This window comes from Xenopus laevis, chromosome 3L, assembly GCF_017654675.1.
Source record: "Xenopus laevis strain J_2021 chromosome 3L, Xenopus_laevis_v10.1, whole genome shotgun sequence".
NCBI classification, from domain to species: Eukaryota; Metazoa; Chordata; class Amphibia; order Anura; family Pipidae; genus Xenopus; species Xenopus laevis.
Genome location: NC_054375.1, coordinates 144,623,474 through 144,643,909, shown reverse-complemented (window position 1 = coordinate 144,643,909; position 20,436 = coordinate 144,623,474). Strand labels below are relative to the sequence as shown.

Below are 20,436 nucleotides of genomic sequence, written 5' to 3'. Positions count from 1 at the left end.
CCGTGTCAAAGCTGATGCCGGCACCCATTAAAGTCAATTAGCGTCTGTTGATAGTCCCCAGTGTCACAATTGGCGTGGTTGTTGTTTCTTGAGCGCCGGTCTCTCGCCGTCACGGGTTTTACGTGCTGGTGTGATGACGTCATCGCATTTTGGAGTGAGATTCAAAGGTATTTAAAGGGACTTTGGACTTTTATTATTTGCCCATTGTTAGGTCTAACTTGTTTAGTTTGTGGGTTCTTATTCTACGTGAATCCTATAGTGTATCCTAGTTTTGACCCTTGCCTGCCTGCCTGCCTGACTATTCCAAACTCTCCAATCCTGATCCTTGCCTGTCTGACTATTCCAAACTCTTCAATCCTGATCCTTGCCTGTCTGACTATTCCAAACTCTCCAATCCTGATCCTTGCCTGTCTGACTATTCCAAACTCTCCAATCCTGATCCTTGCCTGTCTGACTATTCCAAACTCTCCAATCCTGATCCTTGCCTGTCTGACTATTCCAAACTCTCCAATCCTGATCCTTGCCTGTCTGACTATTCCAAACTCTCCAATCCTGATCCTTGCCTGTCTGACTATTCCAAACTCTCCAATCCTGATCCTTGCTTGTCTGACTATTCCAAACTCTCCAATCCTGATTCTTGCTTGTCTGACTATTCCAAACTCTCCAATCCTGATCCTTGCCTGTCTGACTATTCCAAACTCTCCAATCCTGATCCTTGCCTGTCTGACTATTCCAAACTCTCCAATCCTGATCCTTGCTTGTCTGACTATTCCAAACTCTCCAATCCTGATCCTTGCCTGTCTGACTATTCCAAACTCTCCAATCCTGATCCTTGCCTGTCTGACTATCCTGTAAAATCTGCCTGTATCGACCCGGCCTGCCTGTTTACGCTATTCTGGTTGTTCCTTCTGAGTTGTGTTGTTTTCCGTCCTTAATCCTTGGTAAACAATTGTGCCCCTTTGCTCATCCAGAAGTCTTGCTTGGCTCCTCTCTTATTAAGACCTGTCGGCATCCGATTAGCCGAGGACTCCACCCGAATTGAAAGGCGGCTGCTACAGGTGGAAACAGAGCCAAGACCAGGGAGACTAGCACTTGTTCTGGATTTAGGGTGCTGATTGTGACACTGATCCTGTTGGTGTGTTGCAGATATAGATGAATGTCTTCTCAAACCATGTGCTCATCCAGCTGTTTGTAATAACATGCCGGGCAACTATTCCTGCGACTGCCCTGAGGGTTATACAAAGTACTTTATAATTAGAGAATCTGACCTCATGCGCAGGTAATGAGCATTGCTACACAGCGGTATCTATTCTTTTGCAGAGGCAGTTAAATGGACTTGTCTCTGAGAAAACATTAACCCTTATAAAATACATATAGATGAATATTCACCAATAGGCAGGCTTTTAGTGCTTCTCTGTGCCCATGTGGCAGTACCTTGTGCTAAATTAAAACATGAATGGTAAATATGAATGTTTATCTGCTTTAATCAACTTACAAGGATTTTTATATCAAAATCTGGTCCATAATATTTTTATATTACAGAGATAGAAGGATTTTTTTCAACATCACAGCCAACCACTGTCATCAATTTCACTACCCCCTCAGCCACCAACCCAACTACCTGCCCTGCTGGGTATGTCATGAAATTCACAGGAGGAGTCATGGAGTGCTCAGGTACAGTAAATAACAAACATATTAGATGAACAATAATCATTTCCCTACACCAGATCCCTGAATACATGAATCAATTAAAATGTTGTCAGGCTCCATTGCTTTCATGAGGTTGTGAAAAAGTCATATTTAGACACACAGGAAGCTGGTGACAACCTTTTTTTTTCTTATTGTTAAAATTCTTTAGGAATGAACCCGGTGGGGTGGAGGTCTAGCAACTCAAGGGGTGGAATCACATTTCCTATATGTATTAGGTGTGAGTAGTAGTGATGGGCGAATTTGTCCCGTTTGGCTTCGCCAAGAAACTGGCGGAAAATATGCATGTGAATTTGTGAATTGTATGTGTTTGTAACTGTGATATTTAGTATATCAAGAGGACCAAAAATGATGGACAACAAATGAGTTTCTGGTCATTGTTTCTGCACCGATTGCTAAGCACAGAGTTGCCTGAAATGAATGCTGCACTGTTTGATCTATTAAGAAAGATGGGGCTTCTTTATTGGACATTCCTCCAAAGGGGCTCTAATCACTGGATGGTTGGATACTCTTGAAATGTCTAGTGCAGTGGATATAATTATTAATTGTACAGTCTAATTTTATTTCTGTTATAAAAGTGAACAACTTGGTGGTTTCTCCATTTTTCCCTATGTTTGGGGGGGGGGGAGGTTTGTAACTGATAGAGGTACTTTTTTTAAAGCCATACTATGTTCTCTTCATGGGTATTCCAGGTGTAGTTGTTTTTGTTTTTTGTATAAAAAAGGGCTTTGTGTATACTGCATTGCCAGGATCCATTTGAACTACTCTGGTACAATTGATTGACCAACCTGTCCACTAGAGCATCTACTATATTTGTCAAAATGATTGGTATATGCTGAATTTACATGGTGAAAGAGGCACAGTTTTAAGGAATGAAATTAATCTGACATGGATATGTTGGCTAGTGATGGGCGAATTTATTCACCAGCCGCAAATTCGCTGCAACTTTCCGAGTTTCACCGCCGGCAAATAAATTTGCAAAATTGCCGGCGGCGACAATTCTAGGCACCCATTGACTTTAATGGGCGTCATAATTGTCGCCAGCGTCAAAATTCGGGAGAAATGCGCCCATCACTAATGTTGGCATGTACAGGATGAAGTCATACCCCAAGGCAAAGCAACATAAACGATGTTGTCAGAAAAAAAAAATTCTTTAGGGTTCAGTCTCAGATCCTAAGAACTGGGAGCCATAAATATGATTGAGAAAGGTGGACTTTCAACATGTCCCATTCCTACTACTTGTTTTACATTAAAGAAAGATAATTAGGATGAACAGTAAGGTGGGAGAATGGATTATCTTGGGATACGTGAGTTTATTGTGTGACAATCTCTCACTGCTCCTTTTTAGCTCTGAAATAAGACAATATTTATTATTCATAATGGCCTACAGCATGCTGGTTATTTTGCTATGCCGACTTTAAGGCTCAAGTCCAGAGATTTCTGCTGTAAATGCACACGTAGCAGTGTATAATGCAGTGGTATGGGCAACAAGATAAATTCATACATGCTAATTTGTACATTACAACTGAACATACTGTATATTGTTAATTATGTATTTGTAAATTAGATTCAATTTAATTTTGCCCTTATTATAGATGTAGATGAATGCTTGGAGAATCCTTCACCCTGTGGGAATAACAGTTTGTGTAAAAATACAGCTGGTTCTTTCATTTGCTCCTGCAAAGCTGGATACAAAGAGGTCTTTCAAATAGGATCCGCCCAATTACAGTGTGTGGGTGAGTGATTCCTGCCTGCCCTATTCTTGCTCACTCGCTACTTAAATACCTGTCCTGCGTAGAATACAAATTCTTGTTTAAAGGGCATGTAAAGTCTAAATTAGAATAAGGCTAGAAATGCTGTATTTTGTATACTAAATATAAACATGAACTTACTGCACCACAAGCCTAATCAAACAAATGATTTATGCTTTCAAAGTTGGCTACAGGGGGTCACCATCTTGTAACTTTGTTAAACATCTTTGCAAGACTAAGACTGTGCACATGCTCAGTGTGGTCTGGGCTGCTTAGGGATCGTCTTAAACAAAGCTGCTTGAGTTCTGCATGGCTGGGAAGTAAGGCAGGGGCTCCCCCTGCTGTTCATAAGTATGATTGTTTCCCTGCTCAGCAGTTAGGGACCGTCTGACAATTACTATCCACAGCAGTAAATGAAGGGAGAATTTCACTGCATACAGTCAGGTTTCTTATAAAAACAGTACACATTTTTTAATTAAAGTATATTGGAGATAGGTTTCTTTTTCATTAAAAAAAGTAAAAATGGGATTTTATTTTTTTGCCTTTACATGCCCTTTAACTGGGGAAAAAACAGTTGTCAGAACGATGAAATAAACCCATAAAATGTAATAGATGTAACGACAAAGGAAAGGGCACCTTTGTATCATATGTACTACCTGCGAGGGCACTGCGCCAGTGAGGAGAGTTGAAAAACTTGCCGTTTTTTGGTTTTAAAACCTGAAATTCAGATTTTCTAGTGAGTGAGAGAGAGTGCATAATTATGCTCCCAGCACAAGAGATGTGCCCCCCCCAGGTGGCTCCTGCCTCAGAAACACCCCTGACTACCAGGCACCGGCAGTAGGGTTTGGAAATCAAGACTAGATTAGTAGATTGAGCATAATGGGCACAAACAATAAGAACTGCGCAACTGTTTTCACCTAGTACAGTTCTGCCATGTGTTTTGTTTCACTGGAAAAAAAAAACAAAAGAGAATTTCATGGAATAAATAGGGACTTTTGGTATTCTCATTATAGATGCCCATTTGACACACATGTAGCACTGCATACAATGAGTTTAAATTTAGTAAACGTTTTATTTCTTCAGACATAAATGTATTGAGCAACCTTCTGCCTGTGGCAATTACAGTCCATGTATTAATACGATTGGCTCATTCATGTGTAACTGTCAGACTGGATACAGAGCCACTTTCCCATCTGGATCCACCCAAATACAATGCACAAAGCAGTAGATCCTTACCTTGACATAAATACGTATTCATTTGCTGCGTCTCAAGATAAAGCTTAAGTAAAGTAGGAACATTGTCTACTTTGGGCCGCTTTGACCTTTTTGTTGGTTTTAAAAATGACTATTTTTGCAAGAGTTTCAGCTAAACTTATAATTAAAGTGCTCTCCAACAGTATAACAGTGTTGCCCTAAAATATTATAGTCTGTCAATAACATTTTCCGTGATATGATTTCCTGTGATAAATGCTCTTAGGGGTGTTTGATATATACTTGAGGCAGAAAACACAGGCCTGGATTTGTGGAAAGGCCACCTAGGCCCGGGCCTAGGGCAGCAAGATTTTTAGGGGGGCGGCATGCTGCCCAATCACACCCACATTGGTTCAAAGACACTGGGGATGCGCTGGAGATACAATAATTTTTGAAATTTCCCATGCGTCAATCATCATTGCTCCATGATGAAAATTTGCACGAATAAAGAGGAGGGGACAGGGGCGACGAATGGCAGTGGGCCTAGGGGCGTCCACTATGTAAATCTGGCCCTGACTAAGCACTACCTTATTTCCCCTCATGCTGGTTGTTGAACCAACATGCCAGCAAAAGAAATAGTGATCTCTTATCCTTGGGATGGTATATATCATTTTCAGCTTATAAACCTCTACCCATCAGTATTGCTTATTCTTCTCTTACTGTTCTTACTTAGTATTACTTAGTCATCCAGTGAGACAACAAGCCAACAGCAATTTTACTATGGAAGTCAATAGGAATATGACCGCTCTAGACTCACCCCACCACTCCGTGTCCCTCCAATCAGTTCCACAAAGTCTGCCTGCTCAGCCACCAGTGTCCCGACTGTAATATAGATCCAATGAGCATATCAGACGGCACTCCAGATAAATTTAAAGAAGTTGCACATTTTGGGAAGCACTCCCTTAATCAAAGGCATCATGCCTATGATTAAGTGAGTGCTTCCCAAAATGCATAAGGCGATGCTGTTAACCTAATGTTGCAATAAACATATTCAAATTTATCTGGAGTGCCGCCTGATTTGCTCATTGGAGCAGTTTTACTATCCTGTCAAAGATGCCTACATATCAGATTTGTTTGTCTTGTCTATAACCATAATTGTGTGCTGTCCTTTATTTAATCAGTTTAGCCCTGTAGATTGCTCACTGCAAGCTCTTGATGAAATATTATAAAATAATCATGAAAATCTCTAATTCTTTCTAGCTATTAAAGACTTATGTGGGACATATCTGCAAGAGCAAAACAAAACTCTGAGTAATTGTTCTGCAAAGGTTAGTAACTGAATAAAAAAGTCGATATCTTAATTAAAAAATGCATAAAATAAGGGGCAGATTTATCAAGGGTCGAATTTCGAAATAATGGGAGTTTTTTTAAACTCCCAAAACTCCGAAATTTGAAGAAAAAAAAGACCATCCAAAATGTATTTAAAAAAATCAAAGTTTTTTTTCTGAGGGTGAATAGGCTGTATTCAATCATTCAAATCTTAGTAAGATCGTATTTGATCTACTTTGATTAGAAGTTTTTTTCAAAAAAAAAAAAAAAGTCCCCCATGGGCTAAAACAGCAATTCGGCAGGTTTTAGATGGCGAATGGTCAAAGTCGAAGTTTTAAAGAGACAGTACATGATAGATTTTGATATTCGAATAGTCAAATTTTTTTCAAATTCGAATCGAATTTTGGCCTATTTGATAGTCGAAGTACACAAAAACAGCTCAAAATTCAATTTTTTTTTCTTCGAATTTTTACTTTGACTCTTAATAAATCTGCCACTAAGTGTATGGTTTTATTTTTCCTTTTTCTACTCCAAAATAATGGAATTCTTTCAGACATTGGATACCAGACTTCCTGTGTTCAAGAGCCATCTGAATCTGGTCTATGATCTTGATCATATGCTTCCTCACTAGGTGTTGTAACCATAGAAGGTCACTTGACCCAGATACTCCTAGTTCTTAGCTGCCAAAAAGAGCTAGTATTTGTTTTATGTAATGTGTATGGTATTTAGTTGGACTGTAATTCAAAATAGCCAGAGAGCTGATATTTAGAAAGCAGTTTGACCATGACTGGTCACATGATTTTAAAGCTCAGGTGAGAAGGAGAATATTGAGATGTTAATCCAGTTCTGTTAGGAGGAGAGGGGACAGCTTCCTCACAAACTCACAGAAAACTGAAATCTTCCTCATCCTCTCCAGAGGACTGCTATGACACAATGACTGCTGCTGCAAAGAAATGTGATTGTTTAAAGGAGAAGGAAAGGTTAAAACTAAGTAAACCTTATCAGAAAGGTCCATGTAAATATACCAGTAAAACCCCAAAGTAATGCTGCTCTGAGTCCCCTGCCTGTCAAAAGAAAAACTGCATTTCTTTCCTTCTATCGTTTACACATGGTCTTCTGTATCAGACTTCCTGCCTTCAGCTTAAACCTCATTGCCCTGGGCAAGAGCATGCTCAGTTTGTTCCCTTCCTTCTCTACTGTAATCTGAGCCCAGAGCAGGGAGAGACTCAGGCAGGAAGTGATGTCACACCATGTTAATACTGCAGCTCCTATCCTAAACAAACAGAGAGTTTCTAGAGCTGTTTACTCAGGTATGGTAAAACATTCTACAGAATAAATATAGAATTCTAGCTTGCACTATTGCAGCTAATCTGTTGGCAATAAAATGCCTCTGTAGCTTTCCTTCTCCTTTAAGACATCCCATCACTTACCTTTACTTTAACTACCCCTAAACACATCATCTTGTACATGATGAGTCAGGTGTGACGCACAGTTCACTGACAATGTGCCCCAGGTATGCCAGTTGTCTTTTAACTAGTCAACATTTTTCAGGCTTTAGCTTTAACCCAAAGGCCTTGAGCAGACTCAGCACACATCCAGCTGCAGCAGCAAGTATTCTTTGAATGCGCTGGAGAAAATCACTACATTTTCCAGGTAGATCACAACAGTATCATAGTTTATGTACCCCAACAACATTCCATTAGCCTCTGGAAGATACTAGGGTCATTGTTCAGTCTGAATGGCATCTGGTTAAACTCAAAAAAGCCCCATAGGGGCTCATCATCCGGCCGCAGGCTACCTACTAGTATCCACTCACCAAGCTCAGTAAGGAAAAGTACACTGCCTGCTTCAATATAGCCAATGACTCTGACTCTGGGCAAAGGGTTAGCATTCCAGTAGGTGTAGGGGTTCAGCCGGCAGTAGTCAACACAAAAGCATCTTTTTTCCAAACCAGAACTATGTGGGTGGCTGAGGGCTCAACTTATACATAAAGGCAAAGTTAGAAAAGTAGGTGAAATATTCCATATTTGATGGGTTTTGCAACTTTAAGGCTTATTAAAGAAGGTCCTGTGTGATTTTTACACTTTTGGTCACTGTGCTCTATACATGCATGCATTATAAAGTACCAAAATACTCTTATCCTGTAGGTTCTTTTTATAAATATACAATATCTGAGTGTCTGAGATAAATAACATGGAAAACATTTTTCCTTACATATATTCCAGGATCGCCTTTGCATTCTTCAGCAGTCTACGTACCACCTTTTGGAATCTTCTTGTCAGGATAATAGAACCAAGTTAGACATAAAGGTAAGGAATTAAATATAGAAATTTGGTTTGGAGAAAGATATTTAAGACAGGTAAGACACCAGTTCAATATGAAATATAGTTTTTATCATTTTGTTACTTGTCCTTTCCTTTGTTTTTATTTGTGATTCTCAATTTCTCCTGTTCTATTCACCCATCTCAGTATTTAACTTAATGTTATGTTTTGCTTTCTGTAATTTATCTACAGAACATCACTAATTCTGCCTCTGAGATCCTCAGCAAACCATCTTGGTCTGCTCTCAACTCTTCTGAAGTCAGTACTGCTGTAAATGGACTCTTGGAGACTGTGGAAACATCAGTATTGAAATCCTTTTCTAAACATCCCACCAATCGGAATTTCAGCACCCCTGAGATAGGTAAGAATATCATTTTAATTTATAGAAAACTATACAATTTAGCAGTAGAGTATGCAGTACAAACTCTGATGTAGGTATGGTGCGGAACAGTCTTGTAAACAATTAAAAATTTTTGTTACATTAAAGAAAACTTTTTAGCTAAACCTCATATTTATCTGGTCGGCCTTTTTGGGGAAAAAACTATTTTGTGGGGAAAAAAACCTCACATTTTTTAGATTTCTTATACCCCAATGCTGCATAAAGCCTGACAGTGGCATAACTACCAGGGGTGCCAGAGCAGTTAGGGATCGTCTGACAATTCCTATCCACAGCAGTAAATGAAGGGAAAATTTCACTGCATATAGTCAGGTTTCTTATAAAAACGGTACACATTTTTTAATTAAAGTATATTGGAGATATGTTTCTTTTTCATTAAAAATAATTGGATTTTATTTTTTTTGCCTTTACATGCCCTTTACATCAGGTATAGACCTGGACAATAAGTATCAGCATGGTTGTTGCGGTCATAGCTTGTTTTTCTTTACTGGCACATTTAAGTTTCAATTTCAGTTATGTCTAGATTTAGCTTTATTTTGAACTGCATAAACTAGCTTTCACGTTAAATTGTTTTCCAAACCATTTTGGGATATGTATATGTATTTTTAGCCTAATCTTATCAGTCAATGAATTCATATATAGTTTAAAACCAAAAAATACTTAAGAAGTCTGTTCGTAAATCATTCATTAATTTTTACTGCACAACTGAATTTTATTTTTCCAGCATTGGAGAAAAAGAAGGAAAATAAAAATAATAGAGGTGGAGAAGTCCCAAGATCTAACTGCCTAAAATGTTCTATATTTCCCAGAATATAGAAAATTTCAGGCAGTTAGATCTTGGGACTTCTCCACCTCTATTATTTTCATTTTCCTTCTTTTTCTCCAATGCTGGTCTCCTTGTGGACAAATTGATATAATATTTTTTAATTAACTTTTTCACTTTCAAACACCCATCAGCCTAGGTTGGGGTGTGTAAACCAATTACAATCTACCTTTTTAGTGGGGAGTTCTCCCCCCTTTTTTATCAATATTTATTCACGTTCAGCAAGTGTTTTGTAATGAATTCAGTCACCTTTCTCAATTAAATTGTGGTAATTTTAATCATGAATTTAGAATAAAATTCATATTAGCACTTTAATTTACTAATCACTTAATTCAGTTTTTATAATTAATTTATATTGACCTAATTGAGTATATCATAAGTAATTTATCATTATTACTTAATGGCACTAAGTACCTAACAGGGTAATCACCTTTTGGTGTTGAACACCATCACGCAATAACGAATCACAACTTAGTTTTTTTAAAATATTTATTGAAATCATTCACAATCATTAGAAACTGAACAGCTGAATAATATAGATATTTGTAATCAATGCGGTATTAATAATTGGTGGGCGACTAGAAGGAGAGGGGTTTTACTCTCTTTTTTCATTTTAGCAAATATTTTTGAAAGCTCACATTTATAATTTACTAATAATAATCTACTATTAGCCAATAAAGGGTATCACCTACCCTAAACCCTAAACATACCATAAACATTCACTTTTCATAAACTTATCAATAAATTCCCTAAACTATTGTGGGATCATGATGACGAAAAAGGAGAAACAGGCCCATCTGGTCTATCAAATTTCTATTTGGTGTGCTTGTTCATGTTCATTTTTAAAATACTCTAATGCATAAATGCTGGGCCTGCCAAAGAGGTTTCAAAGCAACTATGCATAGGTACCCCAAATTGAATGTCAAATCGAGTGAGATGTGGGGAACATGTTTATACGCTGTGCTACATATTTCTGTTAGTCCATGATGAAGGCTACTTGGGGTCAGTTGTGTGTTTGGATGAATGTTAGACTACAACAGAGGTCCTGGATCCAGAAAATATCAAAACCTCTTGTCTAGGATAATAAGATGATAAATTACGGATTTTTATTAATCATTGCACTATTTTTGATTTAAAAGAAGAATCTCCATGGAAATAATACCAATTTAATTTTTTTCAGCTGTTGCTACCAAGGTAGTCCAAGAAAACTGTTCTTTTCTAACCCTAAATGTGGGACTCAACAGCATGAATGTGTCATGTGAGCTTCTTCCTAACCCTGAAGGTCAGAAGGATTAAACATACCTAGTGCTGAGACTGTATAGCATATTACAACTTCATCATGTTGAGTCCCTATTCTCTGTTTCTCCAGATGGAGCTGTCTTCATTTCATACAGGGACCTCAACTCCATATTAAGTGGGAGTTTATTGCTGGAGTTGGAGGACCTTGAGAAAAACAAACCTGCTGTGGTGGTTAATTCACAAGTGGTGACTGGAAGCATCACAAGCCGAAAAAAGGAAAAACTTAATCCCCCAGTGACCTTCTATCTGAATAATCTGCAGGTCAGTGGAAGGACTTTGCAGTATGCACATTCTGTCAGAAAGTGAGGATTGTTATTAACATATCTCTCAAAGTGTCTTTGCACCTCTTATTCATAATACATCCTGCTAGTAGTCTGTCAAAATATCACATTATGGGGTATTATCCATTGCTAATATCCATCTCTACTGCCAAGTCAGAAATGATATGTTTGTGTGAAATGCAGAATATTGCTTCCATTATAAAATGTTTTATATTTTCCTTTGAGGCCCCAGACTCTTCAAAAATATTTTTGTGTGTATACTGGGATCTTGATCTGATTGGATGGTCACAGAGAGGATGCAACATCACATTTTCCAATGTCTCCCACACCCTCTGCTCATGTGATCATCTCTCCTCCTTTGCTGTTATCATGGCTCCATGTGATATAAAGGTAACTTCATTTCACTCATTTTTTATTAGTACTAAACCCATAAATTGTGTGTTCCACTAACAGCAACCATCCAAACACCGAGCCCGCCAGTCATTCTGTGTTACTTGGCATTTTCTGAAAAATACGCTTATAATCCTCGATTGGTAGAAGAAATCATTATTAATATTGAATCATCAACATGCTGTTTTACTAATGCATAGGCGGGGGAAGATTTAAAAAAAAATTAGGCTTTTAATTGGTTCAAACGCTACTAATGGCAGTAGACACGTGTGCTGGTAGGGGTTGTTGGCAAATAATTCCTATTATGATTTATTTTTATTGCACCAACATATTCCACAGCACTTTATAATAGAAGAGTTTATATATACATGCAAGTAACATAAATAAAATAAAACATTAGCGTATACAGGACACAGGAGGGCTCATTCTTGAAATCTAAAACTAACAAAGTGCGTGCACGAGAAGGCAGAAGCTTATTGATTGAATATGTGGATTGAAGGAGTCAGCAGTATTAAATACCAGGCCTGGGGTAAGGGAGTAATAATGGCAGTAATAGATATGTCTGGGATGTTATGGTATTGCAGATTGGAAAAAGTATTATTTATGTCTCAAACAAGTCTATGGTAATGCTGGAATATTTAATTAGGACCAGACCAGGGACTAGCTCCTAAAACATGTCGTAAGATACACCAATAATGGGTGATTGCAGACTAAGTAATGCTGACTCCTGGTCTGTTTCTAATCTTTACTAATCAAATATGTATCACATGGCGAATGGTGTGTGTTGAAACAGCAGGTCTACATTAATTTGATTTTTTTCACTCATCCTCTTTGATTTAATGCTGGAATACCCAAGATAAGAGATTTAAAAAACATTTAAAATAATGCAAGTAATTAACTAGAGATACATTTTGGAGAATACCCAAACATAGACATAATCACATCTTTCTGCAATGAAGAAGTGACTAAATGGTATTTTCTATTCATAAAATACATATTTTTTTTCTCTTGAACAGGAAGATCGTGGGCTTCTCGTTGTCTCCCGCATTGGTCTGAGTGTGTCTCTTCTCTGCCTCTCTCTGTCTCTTCTCACATTCCTCCTGTGCCGGTCCCTTAGAAGCGCTCACACCTCCATGTTAACAGCACTGTCTGGATGCCTCTTTATGGGACAACTGATCATCCTTTTTGGCCTACACCAAACCCAGTTTCCAGTAAGCGAATAAATCTCATTGTTTTAATAGAAGTTCCAGTATTGAGTATATTTTTAATTTCTCTAAATTATAGCATAGAAAATATGGGAAACTATCACTACTTTGAGTGAAAAGGTAATTGAATAACAACTGTACATTGTGTCCCATAAGGACCACACTATCAAGCTCTTGGATCAAAAACCCCTTCCTTTTTAGCAACCCCTTGGCTAAATCCTCCTCTCTCAAATGTGCCACCACCACATGATCTAAAGAGCATGCTGTCTTCTCTCTTTAATAAGACATTTTATGATATTAACCACCCTATCTGTGTGATAATATCTTTTGAAACTCATTTCAAGTGTGGAGCAGCTTGCAATGTGCTATGATTTGTACCTTGCCTTGTGATAGGTGCAAAGCACAGGATGGGTCCTAAGAGGCCTAATGGGTCAGGATGGGTCCTAAGAGGCCCAATTATTTATCAGAAATAGATAATAAGCCGTATGAGGTTGTCCATGTAAAATTACTATATTTTGCTTATGTAGTATTTATTTTGTGATTTATTGGAACTTTCTTAAATTGAGTTTTCTGCAGAGCATTCGATACACCCTTGGTTTGCCTTTTTTCTGTCAGTCAAATTCCTCCCACTAACATTGACTCTGTCTCACAGATACTCTGCTCTATCATTGCTGGTTGTCTCCACTACATTCTCCTCTGTGCTTTCTGCTGGATGACTCTGGAGAGTGTTCTCCTCTTCCTCACTGTGAGAAACCTGAATGCAATGAACTACTTGACATCAAGACGCTCTCACTTCCCAACTGCCTGTCTCATTGGGTTTGGGGTCCCAGCATTTATAGTCACCATCTCAGCAGCAGTTCGTTCTGATGGATATGGCACTGAGAAAAGGTAAATACTATGAAAGGGATATGTAATTAGTATAATAGCGAATGTAGTCATGCAATTACTGACATTAAAAAATGGACACCTGGGAAAAGTAAATTAAATTGGTGAGTGGCGCTGCATTAATTTTTTCCCAAAAAGAAGGACAATCCCAAATAAAAATTACTTTGGATCTACGGTTACAGGGAACAAATAAACATCTCTCTCTATATATATAATTCTGTCCCATAAAACAGCCCATATGTAAAACACTGTTTGCTATAAGTAATGTTTTTTAAAAAAGTGAGCCCAAGAGTCTAAGGTGCAGAGTCGAATGGTAAATTTTTAATTTTCAAGTTGGTTTTTTGGTCAAAACTCACATTTTCGAGTTGTAAAAAACAAACTTGAATTCAAGATTTATCATACTTCGACCATGGAACTAACTCAAATCCGATAGTATGCCACCTAAAACATGCCAAGTTCATGTAGAAGTCATCGGCAGAGGTCTATTGACCCACTTGAAAATGTTAATAGCCTTCCTGACATTTGAGTGTTTTTCAGAGTAAAAACTTGAATCAAGTTCCATTCAAATTCCATCTGAGTTTATGGTTCGATAACATTTGTTTGAATGTAGACGTATGAGTTTTTTCTTAAATAAGATACCATTCGAGTTTCAAGGTCTATCGAGTTCATTCAAGGTAAAAGAAACTCTAACACTCAACCATTGATAAATAACTTCCTAAGCAATTTCTTGGATTCCCTAAACTGTCCTTTTCTAAACCAGTGCAATGTACAAACTGAAAAATTCAGATACAGTCTGCTATGTTACACAAAAGTTAAGCTTTTATCTTCAGTGTAACAAATAAACTATTTTTGCCATGAAATAACTTTAATATTGGCCCATAGTCTAATGTGGTCTTCTACATTTAACAAAGTAATGAAAGGGTCCAAAATGATGCTTCATTGATTAAATCAATATATTTTATCAATTTCATGTTTCTCAGTCCTCAGAAGGACCCTAATAAGGACAGATAGATAAGTAAATGACTATGTATGTGAACTTGTCTTTATATGTATTTATATGATGTGATTTTCTATTTGGTTCCTTGCAGTTGTTGGCTAAATCTAAATCTCATTTGGAGTTTTCTTGGTCCAGTTTCTGTGTTCATCACTGTGAGTTCTCCAATTATAATAATTTTTAAAATTTTTGTTTAATATTTCTCTGGTATAGTGCACTGGTTATAATTTGACGTACAGAGAAAGACACAAACTTAAATATACTAAACTGTCTAAAATACAATCATGCAAATGCCGTCCATTGATTTTTGTATATCAAGTTTTAATTTTCTTTAGAATATATTTGGAATTATGTATTTTAAAAAAGCTAATTTTATCAACCATATACACTAAAATGTTTAAAAAAACACATTTTGTAAAATGAAAAATGAATCTTGTATTTGGTGCATTTTGGTCTTTGCTCAATTATCTTAACGTGAATTTCAAAATTAAAAGCATGATTTATCTAATTTTTTAAATAGAAAAACTACGACCAAACTCCCATACCTGATTTACCTTATTTATTATTAAAAAAAACTTGATTTAATCGGTTTTGGGTAAAAACCTCAACAAAATTGAGTGAAAACCCGAATTGGATGATTTTTTTGTAGGTTTTCCCTGAATCGCTGGATTGTTTTCGGGCTTTTCCCCGAAAGGCCAGAATTTGTCAGATTTTGTTGACTTATACATAACCTCGGCAGATCAGAGATGGCGGATTTTCAGATTCCGGCTTTTTGCTGCATCTGGCTTTAATAAGTCTTGAAAAATTTGAGTGTTGCCCCAAGTTTTCCCGCAGTTTATTGAATAACCCCCTACAATTCCATAATCCTCCTTCTCCTAATATTTTTAAACTTATTACTTAATTCAGGTGAGAAATATTTTTTAAGTTGAAAACTCCTTATTCCATTTTGCAGGCAGTCTTTTTCAAATATTCAGGAAAACTGAATTTGAGCAAAAATGTTATTCTTGTTAGATATCAGTTCGGGTATTACCATGTATATAACAGTTCTAAGAAATTCTGGCAATAAAACTGCAATGAAGGGCCTCCTTTAAACCATTATCTTATCTTTAATATAACATTTTTATTCCCTCACTTTACCTCTTTTACTATTAGATAAATACCATACTACTGACTTTAACATTATGGCTACTCCGAGCAAAGCTAGCATCCCTGAACAAAAATGTATCAAGTTTTAAAAACACCCGGTGAGTATGTAAGTGATATATTGTGATAGTAAATAAAGGATATCCGAGGTTCCTCATCTCTAGGAGTATTTTGCCTTCACTAATTCAAATGCTTCAGAAATTCAGTCAGAAACTATGTCTTAGGGGCAAATTCACTAAGATGCGAAGTTGCGCCAGGCGCAACTTCGCCGCACTTCGCAAATTCACTAAAATCCGAAGTTGCGCACAGGGGTAGCGTAAAGTTGCGGAGTTGCGCTAGCGTTGTTTCGCTATATAAAGCGAAGTTGTGCTAGCGAAGGCTAATTTGCATACGGTGCGAAATTCAAATTTCAATGGAGGAACACGTATCTGCACTACAAATGCCTAGAAAACCTTCAAATCTGCAAATAAAATTTTTATTTTGCCCTACGCATGTGCCCACTGTCTAGGTAAGTTGCCATGAGTCAGGAAATGTAGGGGGGAGAAAGGGGAGCCCCAAAAAATTTTCGATCTTTTTCAGCCTATCAGCTATCATCTAGAAAACACGCCAGCGTTTTTTGTTACTTAGAAAAAATTTTGACTTTTTTTTAAACAATCCCTATCTACTCTATTGCGCTTCGCCAGGTCTGAGGTGGCGAAGGAAGTCTAGCGTAAAAGGTAGCGTTCACTACACTGCGCAAGTTAGTGAATTTGCGTAGTTTCGTCGCTAGCGAAGATTCGCCTGGCGTAAGGTTGCGAAGTAACACTAGCGAAACTACGCCAGCGTTCGTTAGTGAATTTGCGCAGTAGCGAAAATGCCAAACGCTAGTGAATTAACGCTAGCGTTCGGCGCTTCGCGCCTTAGTGAATTTTGAAGCAAATTCATGAATTGCGAAAGCAATTTATGAATTACTTCTGTGGTTTCATAATTCTGAATCTGTGCCAGGGGTGCAGTTTAAAAGTGAAAATTGCAACAAGGTTTATTTTATTTATAAAGAAAACAGCTAAACAAAAACACTGCAAATATGGAAGATTTGTTCTTCTAGTTAATTATTTATCCATTATGATATAATAAATGTTGTCTTACAGTGGAATATATGTTTCGGGGCTGTCAGGGCATTACTGATATTACACTGAGGATCCTGGTTTATCTTCTCATTACAGGTTGTTGACCTTCAAGGCTCTGGCTCAGCTCTTCATACTTGGATCTACTTGGGTAATTGGCTTCTTCCAGTTTGGAACTGGGGCCATTGTGGCATCGTATCTGTTCACCATCTGCAACAGCCTTCAGGGCGCATTCATCTTCCTTGTGCACTGCCTGCTCAATCATCAGGTCACTAAATTCACTCTTTCACTAGTCAATGTAACTCCATATTAATTAGATGTTGAAAGTTATTACTTGTGGGTTTTAAATGATAGTTTGACCACAGACTGGCAGGAAACCCTTAGGGGCCGATTCATCAAGAGTCGAATATCGAGGGTTAATTAACCCTCGATATTCGACTAGGAACTAAAATCCTTCGACTTCAAATATCGAAGTCGAAGGATTTAGCGCAAATGCTGCGATCGAACGATCGAAGGATTATTCCTTCGATCGAACGATTAAATCCTTCGAATCGTTCGATTCGAAGGATTTTAATCCAACGATCGAAGGAATATCCTTCGATCAAAAAAATTTAGGCAAGCCTTTGGGGACCTTCCCCATAGGCTAACATTGACTTCGGTAGCTTTTAGCTGCCGAAGTAGGGGGTCGAAGTTTTTTTTAAAGAGGCAGTACTTCGACTATCGAAAGGTCGAATAGTCGAACGATTTTTAGTTCGAATCGTTCGATCCGTAGTCGTAGTCGAAGGTCGAAGTAGCCCATTCGATGGTCGAAGTAGCCCAAAAAACACTTCGAAATTCGAAGTTTTTTTACTTCGAATCCTTCACTCGAGCTTGATGAATCGGCCCCTTAGTGTCACTGTGCCAGTGTGACAAAATGATTGTATCTCCTGCGCATCCCCAGTCTTTCTGAACCAATGTGGGTGTGGTTGGGTAGAATGCCGCCCCTAAAATCCTGCCACCCTAGGTCCAGGCCTTGGTGGTCTCCCCACAAATCCAGACCTGCCAGTTAACTATAGGCTGAGCCATCACCCTTCTTATTACGTAATATAAAATTAAATGCACCACAATTCATCTGGCATAGACCTATGATAATTTAACTAACTATTTTAGCTATTCTTAGTGAAAATTAGCTTTAAGATGGTGATACTGAATAAAAATGACTTTGGGCCAAACTGGAATTCAATTTCTGCATCTTGTTTATACATATGTGTAAACAGCAAATTAAATAACACAACTATGTATATTTACCCTAAGCACAACTTAAAGGCATATGATCTAGGTTGTTGGGCTGGTTCCCCTGGATGAACAGTGCATTTAGGGGTCCAATATGAAAGTTACTTTTTGAATAATTGATCCAAATGCTTTTTTGCTGGCCTGAATGTTCCAGAAAGCCCAGCCTGGATGCCATTTAGGGGGAGATGGGATGGGGTGAACATTTATATGCTATCATAGATATTCTTGGAATCAGAGTGATTACATTTTCTAACAATGTGTTTATCTACACCAGGTGGTGCCATTCTTTAATCCTCCTGTAGATGGCACTTGTTATATTATAATACTCATTACTTTCTCTTTGCATGTAGGTAAGGGAGGAATATCGCAACATTTTCTATCGGCTGCATATTAAGAAGCCAGAGTCAGAGACTGTATCAGGCAGCACTATTCCTATGACTTTGAAATCGGTAAGTCCCAATCCTTCCCCTTATATTCATTGCTCTCATTGCTGCTACACTGCTCATTTAATCTTCATTTCTCTCTGCAGGCAACTATATCCGAGGTAGTGAAATCTGATACTGTCATAGACCATCACTCTGAATTGGGTAAAACTGAATGGTGTAAGACTTCGGATGATACAAGTCACTGAACCAAGGAACTGGGGGCTGAGCGTAAGCTCCTCATGGCAAAGACTCAGCACTTAAACATTTTACACAATGGTTTGTCTATAAATAATTGTAAATAAATAGAGACTACTTATGTGTAATTTGTGGTTTGTTGAGTTTGAGTTTATTGACATCTAAAGAGTCAGGTTGTTACACAAACCTTTCTTATAAGAAAACAAATTTCATGAGTAAGTTGTTGTAAAATAAGTCAACTATAGAGGAAGCAGACCCTGTGTTGCAGAGGGCCCGGCGGGGGGGGGGGGGGGGGGGCAAGACCACAGGGTTGTAGCGGTCAAATCCTGTCCCTGAAGCTTTCTTCTTCTTTTAATTGGCATGCTTGCAACCAGGATGCCTATAAGCGCTCTTGTTACACCCCTGAAAATAGTCACAGAATCCAGCAATTCCCCCCCCCAAAAAAATCTTCATATTCAGGCCTGATCTACACATTTTGTCCAGCAACTACCAAGATCTTCCTCAACCCCTTTTCCTTTTCCAGCAAGACCTACCTATTTTCTGGTTAGTGTAATGACAGTTGGGCAGGAGGCATTTTTTTTATGTGGATAAGAATAACAGCATTCTAGGTAGCTGAAATAAATAAGTTCAACAGCTCTGTTGCAATGAAATGTGAATCTAAATGAAGTCTTTAGGGAATCTCACAAGTAATACTCTGGATAATATGGACCAGAGTGAACTCCAGAAGTCTGACACAATCCTGCATTCTCAGCGAATGTGGTGCATTAGTGATGTGTGGGATGGTTTACCCGCGGGTCAGTCAGGTTCGGGCCGGCCCCGCATCCCCCTTTGCGGGTGAGTCCGAGTCGAACTCTTCCTCCTGCTCTCTCTGCCCCCCTCCAGCTTCTGACTTCCAGCTTTACAGCCACACGATTGCTTGCCCCACCCCTTTTGTGACATCATCGGCATGGCCGGGCAGAGCGGAAGCCGGAAGTCGGGGCTCGGGCGGGTGCATAGTAAAAACCACTAAAACATTGTGGGTCACAAGCTGGGCAGTCCTGTGGAGAACTTTTATAGACGTTTCCCTGATGAATATGCAACTACTCCTCTTACGCCTCTATCCATAAGGCTACACTGTGACTATTTTGGGTTTTTTTTATTAGGGGAGAGTTGGTTTAGCATTTTAAATGCTAAATTAAAGTTCTATAGAAGCTTGTTGACATATGGAATCAAAATGTAATGAGGTAAATGTTCAGAGTGTCTCACAGCATTCATAGGGCCAGATTCAATTCAGTGAGAAAAGGTTATCTCACTGAATTGAGTCTGGTCCTTAGTGGGACCAATGTGAGGCCAGAGATATTTCTTGGAGAGGGGGTTATCCAGAAGCTGGGGTAAGGCTAGTGGTTTACCCCATGGAGGTATAAAGCCCTCTGCTGAAACACTGCAAGAAGGAATGTCTCAAGAGACCAGAAGGAATGTCTCAAGAGACCAGAAGGAATGTCTGAATTGTTTACTAGGGGACTAGTTCAATAGATAATTAAAGGGGGAAAGTTGGCATGGTAGATTGAAGATAAACTGGATGGGAATTTGCAGCACATGACCCCCTGGCATATAGTGCATTGGGAATTGATATGGCCTGGGGACAGGGTTGGCAGGTCTAATTTTCCAAAATAGCCAAAGTCGGCTACAAAACCAGCCCAAAGCCAAGAGGCACTTCAAAAGTAGTCCAAAAGTAGCACAATATT

General features: G+C 38.3%; 1 protein-coding gene across 3 annotated transcripts in view; it reads left to right on the top strand.

Annotated features, from left to right (window-relative positions):
* The window catches only part of LOC108710363 (adhesion G protein-coupled receptor E2), an 84,290-nt gene extending 65,473 nt beyond the window's left edge, over window positions 1-18,817 (top strand). For 2 of the 3 annotated variants that reach the window (XM_041587203.1, XM_041587202.1), the window contains 15 exons: window positions 1,543-1,674; window positions 3,303-3,443; window positions 5,910-5,977; window positions 8,204-8,287; window positions 8,493-8,661; window positions 10,701-10,802; window positions 10,890-11,080; window positions 11,326-11,490; window positions 12,507-12,701; window positions 13,348-13,583; window positions 14,669-14,729; window positions 15,727-15,818; window positions 16,920-17,088; window positions 18,443-18,541; window positions 18,622-18,817. In XM_041587203.1, the coding sequence (XP_041443137.1) occupies window positions 1,543-1,674; window positions 3,303-3,443; window positions 5,910-5,977; window positions 8,204-8,287; window positions 8,493-8,661; window positions 10,701-10,802; window positions 10,890-11,080; window positions 11,326-11,490; window positions 12,507-12,701; window positions 13,348-13,583; window positions 14,669-14,729; window positions 15,727-15,818; window positions 16,920-17,088; window positions 18,443-18,541; window positions 18,622-18,723 (2,006 nt within the window). In that variant the 3' untranslated portion in view covers window positions 18,724-18,817. The remainder of the gene's footprint in view (window positions 1-1,542; window positions 1,675-3,302; window positions 3,444-5,909; window positions 5,978-8,203; window positions 8,288-8,492; window positions 8,662-10,700; window positions 10,803-10,889; window positions 11,081-11,325; window positions 11,491-12,506; window positions 12,702-13,347; window positions 13,584-14,668; window positions 14,730-15,726; window positions 15,819-16,919; window positions 17,089-18,442; window positions 18,542-18,621) is intronic. The other variant, XM_041587204.1, reaches the window with a different exon arrangement.
* The last annotated feature ends 1,619 nt before the right edge of the window (window positions 18,818-20,436 follow it).